Source organism: Phoxinus phoxinus (assembly GCF_949152265.1).
Source record: "Phoxinus phoxinus genome assembly, chromosome: 17".
NCBI classification, from domain to species: domain Eukaryota; kingdom Metazoa; phylum Chordata; class Actinopteri; order Cypriniformes; family Leuciscidae; genus Phoxinus; species Phoxinus phoxinus.
Window position 1 is genome coordinate 3,810,604 of NC_136892.1, and position 15,856 is coordinate 3,826,459.

Sequence of the window (15,856 nt, forward strand, 5' to 3'; positions counted from 1 at the left end):
TTGATTCTAAAAAAAATAAAAATTATGGTAACATGAACTAAGATAAATAAACGCTTTAGAAGTAGGCTATTTTTCATTGTAAGTTGATGTTAACTAATGTTAACAGATGAAAATTATTCTCACACTTTTCATCCATCCTTTACTGACGTTCTTTTTGTATGTCATTTTTGAGAATTTAGACGCCATTATTTATCTCCATGTTTTTAGTTACAGAAGTAATGCAAAGGAAGATGTTGTTCTATAATCTATGCATCTGTGCAAAGGCTTTCTAATATGGTTCTGATTTCATATTTGAAATCAAAATGAAGTTTTTTGGCTTTTAATATACCAAAAACATAGTCCTAGTCTTACTGTTATCTATAAGCTATTGTGCTCCAAAACAATGACAAAATTCACATTTAGAATAAGATATAAGATATAAGCGTTCACAACTTAGTCTCTCACTTCCTCCAATATGAATCAATGGTTAGGATGACATCAGTCAGCACTTCAGCTTCTCATCAGATTCTGTCCAATCAAATGCTCTCTAGAATATGAAGCCCCGCCCCCTACATTAGGAATACACGCTGAAGCTGCAGCTCAAATCGGTCACACATTTACTATTTTCTACATGGCGAATGGCACATAGCGCACAATATAGGGGATAGGGAACGATTCAGACACGAGAACCACCGCATGAACGCACAGAGCGGATCATATCGCGAGTCTCCCATTTGAATTCTGCACAGAATGCTGTATTTTAAAGAGATATGGAGATTATGAGGAGAAACTGTTAGATTAGGAGCTTTACTGAGCTCAACGGCTCTGGCCAAGCTGTGATATAAACTAAACGCTATTGGCTAATTAAAAAGGGGGAGGAGCTGATTGATAAGTCCCGCCCTGTTCCTGTTTCAGTGGAAATTACGTCAACACATTGAATATGAATGCGTTCTCTTCAAGCCTCTTCAGAGGCGTTTAATATTCAGATTGTGGAGTTTCTTTTCCCATTATTTAACTGAGCGGAGGATAAGACAGATGTTCGCTAGAATCGTGTTTACTTGGTCAAGCGTCACATCAGGGTGTGACTCATCTGTCTTTCTGCATGACCCTAGCAACTGCACAATAATGCCCTAGCAACCACCCAGAACACCAAAGCAACCACAGCAGTACCTTAGCATTGTTTGTATGTTTTCATAAAATGTAAAAAAAAAACTTGTTTAATGAATTAACCATCTAAACCTGCCCTACTTTCATGCCCTCCTGTATTACATTTGTATTGATGATAACCATCACAGTTCAACTTACTCAAGCCTTGCTTTTTGTTAGTTGTGCCAAATCATGTTTTAGTTGAGTTGGTTGACAAATAAGCGGAAGTCTTGCATTTGAGTGGTTTGGCAACCGTGTTTCCTCTAAAAACATGCCAGCTAACCACAATGAGTGACTCATACTAGCACTACATGTTACCTGTAGCATTGACAGAGATCACATGCTATGCTAGGTGAGAAAACTGGCCTAATATCTGGAAAGATATTCACTGAAAAACATTCACTGCTCATTGGTTTTGAAAAATTTAATCAAAAAGTCATGTGGTGAATGCAGAAAAAAACGTACAACAAGAAAACGATATCCTATAAAGAGCACCTGGAAAACCTCATGAGCCTCAAGGTCATCAAGTCCTAAAATGCTCGATCATTTAATCTTTATGACAAGGCACGGTTAGTTCACATTTCAAAATGCTCAGATATTTGTTAAAATACTTTATTGAAAATAATTACAATTATTGTTAATATGTGTGCGCTCACATTTATTCAAGGTGTAAGAGAAAATATGTTATCAAATTACATTTTACTTGATGGTTACATCACAACTTTTTATTAAAAGTAATCGATTTTTTTTTTAAATATTTGGTATAAAAGTTTTTCGAAACCAAGATAACTTGAAACCTTAGAAAAGTACATTTCTAAAAACTTGACACATTGTAGATGTTTTTATTTTGACTTTATCATGGACATTCTTATGTGCATTGATTCATGCAGCGATTTATTAATGCATGATATATATATATATATATATATATATATATATATATATATATATAAAAAAAAATCGTTCATCAAAATATAGAATTACTGCATTACCTTTTTTCAATCCTTCCCCTTTAAACACCAGTAAAGCCCAGATTGTATCTAGTTTTCTTTACGTGTGTATGCTGGTGTATGCATACGTATAGGCTAGTCCCACACTCCCGCATAAAAAGCACTGCTGTCAATAATGATGTTACACAACATTTTTATAGCATCAAATAACTACCGTAACTGAAACCAAAATGATTGGGAAAACAAACACTTGAACATACGTCTGCAAGATGAGAGCTACCTAATATTGAGATTGACTCGTGTCCCATTCGATTACATGGAGAGGGAGAGAGCGGGGGTTAAGACACCAGGGGGCGAGCGAAATGCGTTGACTTCACTTTACAGGACTTGTGTGACACAGTGAGTGTGAACACAGGCGGTCGACATATTTATTTAGAAAGTTTCATCTTTGTCCAGTGTCTGCACTATTTTTCTCCAGAAGTTATGACTGATTGAGGGCTGGGCAACGATTAATCGCATTCAAAATAAAAGTTTGTGTGTGTGTACTGTGTATAATTATTTTGTATAGAAATATACACATATGCATGTATATATTTAAGAAATATTTGCATGTATACTGTATATTTATTTATACATCATTTTTATTATATATAAGTTAGAGATGCACCGATTGATCGGCTGGTGACCGAAATTGGCCGATTTGGCCGGTCAGTCTGACATATGCCGATTTTATGCTGGTCAAATGCACTCGGGCGCCACATGATTAACATCGCGCAACATCAGCATCACACATGCACATGGATCACATGTAGGAAACCTCGTGAATTACGGCCGTTTCACACCGCAAGCGCGAGCGGCGCGTATTTTTTCAGCGTGCATGTTACACAATGAGTGCGTTCACACCGCGAGCAGGAGCGTCGCAGCAGCAGTGAAGCGTGGGATTCAGCACAGAGTCTATTTCTGCCGCGCTGCTCATGCTCAATTAAAGTGAAAGCACACTTTTTAATGGACAAAATAATGATTTCACACAAAAAGTACCCACAATGCACATTATTTGCATGTCGTGTGTTTTAACAGGAACTAGAGTAGGCTATGTCAGAAAAGAAAATGAAGACTCAAAAATATTGATTGAAAACTTTTTTTGTTTGGGTAAAAGTATATGGTGTTTTATAAAATAAATACATAGGGCTATAGAAAATAAATATTTGTGTGTGCTGTAAAAAGGGGTTAGAAAAAATGAAATCGGCTAAAATCGGTATCGGCATCGGTCAAACTCAATGAGAAATCAGCCTAGAAAATTATAATCTGTGCATCTCTAATATTTTATATATAAATAACACATTTTTCTTAAATATATACATGCATGTGTGTGTGTGTGTATGTATACAAAATAATATACACAGTACACACACATAGGCTATATTATGTAAACACAAACTTATATTTTGGGTGCAATTAATCGTTGCCCAGCACTAATTTTATTCATTTAAACTAAAGTTGCGGCTCTCATAACCCCCTCACACACACACACACACACACACACACACACACACACACACACACACACACACACACACACACACACACACACACACACACACACACACACACACACACACACACACACACACACACACACACACACACACACACACACACACACACACACACACAAGGGTTGTTCTCTCTCTTTAGTTTCATGGCCCAGGGACCAGTGTTTCCAACTTGTGGAACAACTGATTAGTGCAAAACAAATTGAATGCGCATGTGCGACCCAAAGCACGGTTACAAAAATCAGGCAGTGTGTGTACTATTCTGGTGACGACATTTGCTTCACACACGCTGTAGGCAGAAGTATACTTTAGACTTATGGCCCATCAAACCTTTATCAATGACAGCATCAAGTTCAGTGACTTCTTGCGTTTGCAGTAAAGCGGCGGTAATGCCCATTATTGCAGCTCTACTAGTGAGCTAAACATGACTGGTGAAATAACCGCACCAAAGGGACAAGCGTGGAACGGGAATATCAGCAGGATGTAGCAATGTTGATCACACTGACGTGTTTTGATGTGAAACTGGTTTGTCTTTCAGGCCCGGAATAAAGAAACCGGTGTGTTGGCTGCAGCTAAAGTGATCGAAACCAAAAGTGAGGAGGAGCTGGAAGACTATGTGGTGGAGATCGACATCTTAGCATCTTGCAACCATCAGTACATCGTCAAACTGCTGGATGCCTACTTCTACGACAACAAACTGTCGGTAAGCTGGTTAAACTGACCAAACGGACCTTTCTTAAAAACGGCTGTTGTCTTGCATTGCTGAGCGGGTTTAAATGTACAAATGCACACCCTTATTAAATAACTGAGGCGCCATGCATTGACAAAAAAAGAAAAAGGCAGATGTGATCGCTAATATTCACTTTCCAAATGAGAACACCTAAACACCTAGCATCAAATATTAAGATTTAAATTAACCATATTCTGCATTTATAGCATTTATTGCTTCACTGAAGTCCATTTAAAATGCAATTGTTCATGTTTTTTTTCTTTTCTTCACCTTTTCTCTGATTCGGCATGAAATTGCATGTCTCAATGCATGTTATAGATCTTATTCTGAACAATTAGTCTTTTCTCTCTCTCTTTTTTTAGGGGTTTAGTAGCGCTAAAACCCTATTGTAATTGTTAAAATTTCCAAGCATCAGCATTCTCCCCTGAAATTGATCGGGCAGAGCAAACCGTAAGTCGTAGAGACTTGAAACTTTGAGGGCTGGTAGTACTCACACCTCCTACAACGTCACCAAGGTTCGCCACGATCGGCCTGACGGGGGCGCTACAGCGCTCAAAAGTATGGAATGGCTCATAACTCCTAAACCGTCAGGCTCAAGTGTCTTCTATCGTTGGGATCTTTGGCTCAAGACAGACATACTTGAAATGAAAACATACTTTTGTGAACTAGTTTTTGGCCCGATCGGAAACCAAACCTGTGCAGCAAGATTCTCTGGAGTCTGATTGTCAATAATTATCATAAAAAAAAGTAAAAATTTGGATTTATGGTCTCTAATGCCGGGGACACACTTACAGACAGATTCCAATGACTGGAGCAGATTTGAAACACCGACTGACGCAACCGTCTCTGACCCGGCACGTTTGGGCATGATCAGTCGTAAGTATCAAATTACATTCATAATCGGCTTTACAGTCGTTAAGTGTGTCCCCGGCTCTAGGGCCGCCAAAACGTTCAAAGTGGGCGGAGACACTTTTACTAAATTGGCTATAACTCGTGAACGGTACGAGATATTTTCATAAAACTTGGCGCACATAGTATGTAAGAGCTTATTCTGTGGCCACGTAAAAAAAAAACACATGCAACTGGCCACTTGGTGGCGCTATAACATTGAAAAACATAAAAACGTCCGTTATGGTAAAGGCTTCCGGCTAGCGCTTGTTTACATTGAAGGTCTGTCGGTTAATGAAGATTTGGCAGATGAACTCGTGGCTCAATTGGACTCTTGACGTGTCAAATGTCATAAGACTCTTCAGTTTCATGGACGTCGCCATCTTTGATATTACTTTGGTCCCTGTCACTATGATTAGTGTTACAATAATGCAGGCTTGACTGTTGTCTCACGTTCATACAGACAGTATTAGAGAGAGACGCTACTGTAAGTTGCTGTGTGAACGGGACTTTTTGAGACGTAAATGCGTTGTTAATCCCCAAAAATGGACAATGTGAACGTAGCCCAAATCTTAATTTACCAAAAATGTGGTTTTGAAAAATGAAGGATGTCAGTTGGGTTCTTAAATACTGTTGTCACTCTCGTTAACTGAACAGCGCATGAACATAATCATATTTAATGACATCTGCTCCTGAGTAATAAATGAAATAGCTGTTTTTGCTACGATGTCTATATGTAAAAGATTCGCTCAAAGCCATAGTTCACATTGTTGTTCATCAGGGTGGAACAAGTATAGCTAAAAACTAAATAGAAGTTGATAAGTAAATGTGGGATATGTCTACATGCGGTCAAGGTAACGGCCTGTAAAAGCACGTTTTCATGAGGAGCCGTTTAAAGCATTGCTGGAATTCCTCAGTGTGACGGTAAATTTGCTTGTCTGGAAGATGTGTGTCTCCAGATCTCATAGTGTTTGAATAAGACTTCCTTTTGAAGGAAACTGCTCGAACCCCTAAATACTAAACTTTGGTAGCCTACGCAACTAGGCTATGGACATGTATACATAGGCTAGGCTTAGGGATGCATCGATCCGATATTCAGTATCGGTATCGGCTCCGATATTGCCATTTTTGCCAGATCGGGTATCGGTCAGACGAGGCCGATCCAAATCCGATATTGTGCGTATACTATTCTGTGCTATTGTTAAGCCCCACAAAAGGCACAAAAACATTATAAAGCACCATAAAGTTGTCGTGCACTATATTATAAGTGTTCGGAAGCCATTATATAGTATAATGTGAGATAGAAATTAATATTTAAGTCATTAAATTCAAGATCACGTTCACTTTTCCCTCCGCTGCGGCTGTCAGTCATTCTCCATTCAGCATCAAGCAGTGCGTCACGTTCGGTACGACAGTCAACACGATGAAAAACTCTCTCCAAGATGATTCAAAGTTACTATAATTATACTTGATCTGTAGATAAAGGGCTATGGTTTTGCATTAAACAACTTTATCTTGCTGGACTTTATTGCTGTACCTTAATCATGTTAACGTTACTTTCTACCGGGTGTCTCTCACAACACTGGAGTAGAGTCAGAGCATTATAATTGTTCTTCACGCGCAGAGTAACTGACATTTAAAACTGTTTAAAGAAAATGCTCTGTTTAAAGAAACTATTGCATAGATGGATAGATACTGTATAATACACTACGCATCAATATGCCTTTCCTTTGTGATTTGAACTTTTCAATGCGGAATCGACGCGCTGTGCGCTGTGACCTATTTTTTACAGTCTATGGCTGTGACTCGTGTTGCTTCATGCGCATCATTCTGCGCTCGCGATGCGCATAAGCGCTGTGTGCCGCACTGTACTGGAGCCTTTCATATCATAATACAGCGACGCAATGATTATTTCTAGTTCTGTCCTATCTATCATATGTTGCTGCCTCATTAAACCGCTGTGCTATAAATTTAAAACATGTCTCAATTTTATAGTAGGCCTAGGCTATATATAAAATAATTAATCTTTTTGATTTTTGTTATCTTGTTTTTCATGAATGTATTTTACAACAATACAAAGAGCAATGTGTAACGTTTTACCAAATTTAGTGTTACACTTATTGTCTCATATTTGTTCCCCACTAAATGTTTTTTTCATGTTCAGATTTAATACAATTATTGTGCACTTGTGATTTTTTTTTTGGCTAAATTTTACTGCTGAATTATCCACTAATCTAGTTTATAATAGCATTTTTGTCACAGATTATGATCATATTTTTTTTTATTTGTTGTTTTTCTTTATAATGAAGTTGTCTGTATTAAGTAGATTGTGTTTAACACAAAATAGTGACTATCAGTTCAACACACAGAGTTATAGAAATTCTACTTGATTAAAAATAAAAAACTGTGCTGGTATCGGATTGGTATCGGTATCGGTCGATACTCAGAATGTTTGGTATCGGATCGGATCGATTCTGAAAAAATGGTATCGTTGCATCCCTAGCTAGGCTATCTATTTTTTCACTTTTTTTATAGAGTGCTGCAAGAATTATGTTTTTGTAGGCCAAAAAAGTTGATGAGTTTTCAGTTAAATGTAAGATATTGTCACATTTTATTCCATGTTCTACAACTATAGGTCATTTATCAGGCATTCATTTGTGAAGATTATCATGAACAACAAAACGTGTAAGAATCAAACTTTTATTGGTTACTGCTAGGGTTGGGTATCGAGAACCGGCGCTTATCGTTTCCTGACTTTGGGGCCGTTCACATATCGTGTTTTTTTTGCGCGTGCAAATTCGTTATTTCAAATGTAGACGTGCGGCAAGCGTTTCTCCAGGCGCGCTTATGCCTCGGCGAGATGAAAACTTTAGGTTACTTACGTAACCCCGGTTCTCTGATAACATGAGTGAGGTATCTCACTATGGGAAACGCCTCTGGGCGTGACAGATCTGGAAGTACCAATTACACCACGTCTGTCAGTTGACAGACCAATCACGACAGTGATGCGGGAGTCCCCTTTCCACATATTAACCACTGCCAGTGGTCCCTACTTCATTCTCTGCATATCTCTTCTCCGTGCACTGCAAGGAGGGACGTGTGGTGAGATACCTCACTCATGTTATCAGAGAACCGGGGTTACGTAAGTAACCTAAAGTTCTCTTTCAAACATTCGCTCGGTATCTCACTATGGGATATAGACAACTCCCGTATTGCAGATATGCTATCCGAAGCAGGCATGTCAACCAACTCAGTGATGCATGTAACATAAACACTCCACAATGAGGTTTTTTTTTTTTTTTTTTTTTTTTTTTTTTTACACACTTAAGACGGAATGAGCCAGTGATGGCTCAGTGACATCCAGTCTATAAAATCGGACAAATGTGTGAGGCGAAGCCCAACTTGCTGCAGCACATATGTCCTGAACTGAAACGCCCTTAAACAGTGCCCACGAGGTAGCCAAACCTCTGGTAGAATGAGCCCTCAGCCCTTCCGGAGGACAGAGACCACTGCTATTATAACCTAATATAATAGCTTCCACTACCCAGTGGGACAGGCGCTGACGTGAAATAGGTTTCCCCTTGTGAGAATCAGCCCATGAAACAAACAACTGATTACTCTTCCTTAGCGCTCTTGTTCTGTCCACATAGTGACGCAACGCACGAACAGGGCACAGGCAATGAAGCCGCGCATCCTCTGACGAGAGAAAAGGCTGCGGATGGAAAGCCCGTATATTCACCTGCTTACAGGCGAGAGCTGACTCGCTAACTTTAGGGACAAACGCTGGATTAGTTTTGAGAGTTACTCCCGAGTGGTCCATAGCGAACTGCATACAGGACTTATGCACCGATAATGCGTGAAGTTCACTAACCCGCTTAGCGGTAGAAAGAGCCAATAATAAAGCAGCCTTTAGCGAAAGGAGCTTTAATTCAACACTCTCTATAGGTTCAAAAGGAGGCTGAGATAGTGCGTTAAGGACCACCGACAGATCCCACGGCGGAATCAAAGGCTTTGAAACCCTGTTCAAACGCCGTGCACCTCTCATGAACCTGCATACAAGCGGGTGTTGACCTATAGTGCTTCTGTCAACCCCCACATGACACGCAGAAATTGCGGCAAGATAAACCTTAACAGTTGAAAAGGCTCTGCCCTTATCCAAAAGTTCCTGCAGAAAACCCAACATGTCCGCGACAGAACAGAGAAAAGGAACAATATGTCTGTGTGCGCACCATCGCTCAAACACAGCCCATTTCCGATCATATGCCGAGCGCGTTGACGCAGCTCGCGCGTTCTGAATTGTTTCAATCACCCTCGGAGGCAAACCTGTCACACTCAAGTTTAACCTCTCACGGGCCAGGCCCAAAGAGCCACTTTGTCTGGGGCTGGGTGAAAAATCTCCCCGCGCGCTTGCGAGAGAAGGTCCCTGCGTAACGGGAGGGGCCAGGGCTGTGCGTATAGGAGCTGAACTATCTCCGTCAACCACAACTTCCCTGGCCAGTTCGGGGCAATCATTATGACCGAGTGACCGCACTCTCTTGCCCTTCTTAAAGTTGGAAAGATCAGACTCAGTGGAGGAAACGCGTACAGTAGTGCGTTTGGCCACGGGTGCGCCAGAGCATCCACACCCATAGGCGCACCGCTTCTCGCCAGAGAGAAGAACAGAGGACACTGAGTGTTTTCGTGCGAGGCGAAGAGATCTACGGCAGCCCGGCCGAACCTCTCCCACAACTGGCTCACTACCTGAGGGTGGAGAGTCCATTCTCCATACAGAGGGTTCCCCCTGGACAAGAGATCCGCCCCCACATTCATTATTCCCGGGACGTGGGTTGCCCGTAGTGAATGAAAATGCTTCACGCCCCACAAGATTATTTTCTGTGCCAGACTGTGAAGCAGATGGGAACGTGTGCCTCCCTGGCGGTTTATGTATGCCACCGCCGTTGTGTTGTCCGACCTGATCAAAATGTGGTGGTTCCTTAAGAACCGCACAAAATGATTCAGAGCCAGAAAAACTGTTAACAGTTCCAGGAAGTTTATGTGTGCGCTTTGTAGCGAGACGGGCCATTTCCCCTTCGCTATCCTGCCCTCGCACACTGCACCCCAACCTGTGAGCGACGCATCCGTCGTAACCACCTTTCTCAGAGAAACTGCTCCCAGCGGAGTCCCTGACTCGAGAAAAGAGCGATCTCTACACTGACGGAGAGCACGCATGCAAAGTGACGTCACTATCACTTTGCGGTTGAGGTGGCGTTTTGGACACAAGCCCTGCGCCGCCGTCCAGTTCTGAAACTCTCTCATTCGCAACAGTCCCAGGGGAATGACAGAAACTGTCGAGGCCATCAGACCCAGAAGACGTAAACACAGTCTGAATGAAACTCTGTTTCCTTTTTGAAAAAGGGATAGACAGCCGCGAATTGACCTGATGCGCTCCTCGGACAGAAAAGCTTGATATAGGTCTGAGTTCAGTCTGAGACCCAGGTAAATTATCTCCTGTGTAGGCACCAAGCAGCTTTTCGTTTCGTTTATCTTGAAACCTAAGCTCTGTAAATGAGACACGAGCATTGTTGACTCTCTCTCTGCCTGTTGCCATGACGGCGCGCACAGCAGCAGATCGTCCAAATATGCTGACACTCTTAGACCCATTATTCTCAGCGGTGTGAGCGCTGCCTCCACACATTTGCTGAAAATCCTGGGCGCTAAAGACAAGCCGAACGGGACTGTCAAAAACTCGTAGGCTGTGTCTCGATAGGCAAACCTGAGGAATTTTCTGTGTGCTGGGTAGATGCTTATGTGAAAATACGCATCTTTCAGATCGACTGACGTAAGCCAGTCCTTGGGACGAATAGTTTGAGATAACGTTTTTAAGGTCAACATTTTGAACTTGTATTTCCTGAGGTGTTTGTTGAGGTTCCGTAAATCCAGAATAGGACGGAGACCACCCCCTTTCTTGGGAATAACGAAGTACCGGGAGTAAAAACCCTGATGGCTGTCCTCCGGCGGCACAACTCGAATAGCTCTTTTGCTCAATAAAGAGGCTATTTCTTCCTCTACAACCTGAGCTGACTCCCCCTCTGCTGCTGACATTAACACACTGTTGAAAAGTGGAGGTTTTACAGCAAATTGCAGACGATAACCCCGGCTTATTGTGGATAAAACCCATGGGTGTACTGCGCATGCGCGCCAGCTCTCCGCATGAGCAGCGAGCGGACCGCAGCAGCTCTCGTTCACTAGCGACGCGGCGGCGCCCTCTAGTGGTGGAGATGGGGACTGCAGCTCTGATTTTGACAATTTTTTCGTGTGTGTTTTTATTTTCAAACATAACTGTGCCCTTGGCCCACTGCCTGGATGCACAGGGAACGTGTTTATTATTTTCATACAACACATGTCTTTTGGAAAACAGCCCTCTGCCCTCTGTTGTAACCCCGTGGGTGGAGGGAGGGAAACTCTTTTGTGAGGCACTGGGGGAACTGGTGCAAACTTCACATTTGAACTGGTCATTACATAACTTGTGAACAATTCCCCTGTCCGACGCCTTCTCTTTGCGGGAGGGGGAGAAAATGACCGTTCTCTTTGAGGGAGGATAGCAACAGATACTCCGTGAGTGCTGTTGCTCATCCCTTTGTCCTGAACCTGCCGAAATACTAGGTTGCTCGCCGTTTCTTCCCTCCCTGAGGGTTTGCAGGACGGTATCTGGCTGCAGCCGCTGCGAAGGAAGGTTTACCCCTCGGCTGAGCTGGCTTAGACTGCGGCTCAGAACGCTGAGGCTGAGAGGGTCTAGGGCCTCTGAAATCTGACCGACCACTCCCTTGAGGGGCTTCAAACCTGGGCCGTGGTGGTGGTTGAGAAGTCCTAACGGTGGATCTGCGAGGGAGGCAAGTCTGGAACGCCTCGCCCTCCTGCTTCTTTCGATCGCACCGTTCTCTCATAGCAGTGACCGATGCCCCGAAAAGGGCTTTGGGCTCAACTGGAGCATCCAAGAAGTCTGCTTTCTCTCTGTCTGACAGCCCTGACAGCCCCAGCCAGAGAGATCGCTCGCCGACCACTGCCAAGCCCATGCTGCGGCCGCAGCTCTGGACCGCACCCCTGGAAGTTCTCAGGTTGAGATCTGCAATAACACAAATCTCTTCCCAGAGGGCTGGGTTTGGTGACCCAGCATCCATTTGCCTCCCCATCTCTTCCATAAGCTCTGCCTGATAAGCAGTGAGGAGAGAGGTGGCATTAAGAGCTCTCACAGCCAGTGCAGAAGAGCGATAAATTTTCTGAAAAACTGATGCCGTTAGACGATCAGTGCGACCTGGCAGTGAAGCTGAAGCCGAGGAAAAAGCTGTCCTGCGGTTAGGGTGGAGATGATGTGCAACCGACAGCTCGACAGGAGGGGAATTTGACATCCCTAACTCCTCCATTTTATCCACATCCAGCCTAGAAAATCCCTTTACGGGAACTCTATGCGAAAATGGCTTATCCCAGAAGCGTTTCATCTCCGAAACGCACGCGGGGACCGCTGGAATGAGCTGCTTAGCTGGCGGGGCACGTGACGGCAGTCTCTTGCCGTCATATAGATCTCTCTCCGTCCCCTGGCCCGTCTGCTGTGATGGCCAGTCTATGGAGAGTTTTGCCGCCGCCCTCCGGCACATTTCCAGTAGGTCGAGCTCCGCCTGAGCCGGGGAGGGTGAACCCTCGCTTAACGCGCTGTCTGGCCGGGATGGATTTGGCGGGAGGATCGCATCTTCGTCATCATCCTCATCGTCCTCTAACAGACGAGCGATGGCCTCGTCGTCCTCGTCATCCTCCTCTCTCACGTCCGTAAGTCCTACAGATCCAAAGAGGGGAGGTAGTTGCGGGGAGAATTCGTCCATGTATTCGTCCCAGCTGCAGGACGCCGGAGGCTGTTTAGCCTCCTCCGCGGGTGGCGGAGAAAAGCAGGGATCTCCCTTATTAGTGGCCGCGACACGCACTCTTCTCTCTAGCACCCTCGACGGGAAGAGAGAACAGTGAGGACAGCCCTCGGGGTTAGCGAGGGCTGCCTGTGCGTGTCTCACCCCCAGGCATGCGATGCATAAAGGATGAGGATCCTTGCCCGATATCATCGAGCCGCACGCACACGGGCGAGAAGTTTCTGCTTTCGGTCCGCCGTTCGCAGAACTTGAAGTTGCCATAATAATAGTATCTAAGCTCACCGTAACGTGCAACTCAGAAAGGAATATCTAAGAGAATTCGCCGTAACACGTTAATTCTCAGAAGGAATATCTAAGAGAATTCGCCGTAACACGTTAATTCTCTTAAAGTATACCAAAACAAATAACACTGCCAACAAAAATAGCTGCGTTCAGCGACGTACCTTGACGGCTCGTCTCAGAACCGTTAAACAACTATTTCAAGACAGGTAACTTTACTGAAGGATAGCTTCCAATTTGATCTTCACGGGGAAGAGATCGAAGAATGAAGTAGGGAGCACTGGCAGTGGTTAATATGTGGAAAGGGGACTCCCGCATCACTGTCGTGATTGGTCTGTCAACTGACAGACGTGGTGTAATTGGTACTTCCAGATCTGTCACGCCCAGAGGCGTTTCCCATAGTGAGATACCGAGCGAATGTTTGAAAGAGAACATCTCAACTTTTCTGAATGCCGCAAACGCACCGCAGATCATGTGACAAAAACCGACCGACCTTTCCATAACAACATCGAAAGGTCGACCGAACAGCTGGTCATAGCTGGACATGGCAGGTTTTTATTTCTCATCTCCATAAATATCTAGTAGTAAAGCTAATGCAAGGCTAGGAATCAATTCATCCTTTGCTGATACTTCCTCGTCATCATGGAGAGCGCAGTTCATGGTTGCATAGAAACTGGAGCGGCCGCGCTTTCCACGCGTTTTTCAGACGTAATACGTGAACTAATTACTAATTAGTTAATTAGTGAATTAGTTACTAATTCATAATAAACTGAGAATCTTTTTGGTTTAAAATCGTTTTTTTTTTTTTTTTAAATGGAGATCACGATTACATACATCAGACAACTACACAGAATAACATGTTCCAGGCTATAAAAAAAAAAAAGTAATCATTAATTCAAACACGTTTAAAACGAATGAATCCAGCGTCTCATTCATAAATGCCGGTTTAATTAATGTATGATTCACAGTCGATTTTTTCCACCTACTGGAGTAATAATGTAATCAACACAATCTTTATTTGAAGAGACTCCTTTCACTTTAACCATTTTATTGGTTATTGCTTAAAACTGGCAAGAATAAAAGGTATACATATTTATTCTTCAAGTATTTGCCCTTTTTTTTTTCTCTCCTAAAAATATTGGATCCTGAAACAAGAATCAATAAGAACCGGATTTGATGAGCAGAATTAAAACAATACCCAACCCTACAGTAGTTACTGCGCTTACTTGTCCAGTGACCGATAAGCCGATGGAAAATCGGGTTTATGTCGAGGGAATCAGGGTGATTATAACTTCTGGGCTGGCCTATGAAAATACGTCATCCCTCAGCGCTCTATTGATTCATTTATAGATATATAATAGGAAAGTTTATAATTAGCATCTGCGTATGTTTAGTTTGCTCATACTAAACAAGAGGCGTGGCTCAGCCGTCTGGGAAACGCTGTGTTATAGACGAGCATATCTGGGTGTGGACGAGGCGTCTGGTCGACCGAGCTCTCGTGGAAAACATTCGGATGGGAATGTGTGTGTGTGTGTGTGTGTGTGTGTGTGGGGGTGGGGGGGGGTGGGGGGGGGGGGGGGGGGTGTAAAGGGAAATAGATGCACACTTGTTGTCAAACATAACAAGCACTTGTTCTTTGTGACTTGAGTGTGTCAAGTTGTCTTCATTGAATCTGGTGATGCTGAACTGTAAGCCCCAGACTGTCCACAGACCTCAAGCAGTCGGGACATTTGTTTGTCTATGTTTGGATGTAAGCAATGCACAACAGATGCGACTTTATCCAATGAGCCATGATTGGGATTTTCATTGATGCTTTTCAATGAAAGATTTGGATGTTTGGTATGTTGACATGGAGTGGAAACTGCTCAGGCTCTTCCTACTCGTATTTATAGTAGCATTTATTATGCAATAATGCATGCGTCACTGGAGAACAGTGTATACTGGTATTCATGTGTGTGAGAAGAAGCACTGAATTTCTGAAGAGATCACATTTTCCTATTAACAACACCGCAAAAACGAATTCCCACAGTTGTTCTTCTTTACGGTCTCAAAAGCACTTTCCTCTGATGGGAATGTATCGCAGGTAAACAGGATTCTTTCAAATTAAACTTAAAATACAGTCATATTTGAACACTTTAAATATGCAAATCAGGTCTTAAAATGCATATTTGCGTCTTACATCAAAAGTGGTAAAAATCACACCGAGGTTGTCAGCTTTTCAAAACGAGAATGTGGAAGGAGCGTGAACATTGTATACTGTTAACTTACCACCATGTCATCTCCAGCTCTATTTCTATTTTATTGTGGTTCTCTTAATGGTCAAAGTCAATTCTTGTGCTCAAGTTCTCCATCATGATCAGCAATAAAGCAATAAATCATGATCAGCAATAACCAGAAAGCAAAGGGCCCTTTGAATGATGCAATGATGCAAATCACTTA

The 15,856-nt window shown here is 42.9% G+C and overlaps 1 protein-coding gene across 1 annotated transcript in view; it reads left to right on the forward strand.

Moving 5' to 3' along the window:
* The window catches only part of stk10 (serine/threonine kinase 10), a 71,581-nt gene that overhangs the window by 6,632 nt on the left and 49,093 nt on the right, over positions 1 to 15,856 (forward strand). The window contains exon 2 of the mRNA XM_079585096.1: positions 4,167 to 4,331. Within this exon, the coding sequence (XP_079441222.1) occupies positions 4,167 to 4,331 (165 nt within the window). The remainder of the gene's footprint in view (positions 1 to 4,166; positions 4,332 to 15,856) is intronic.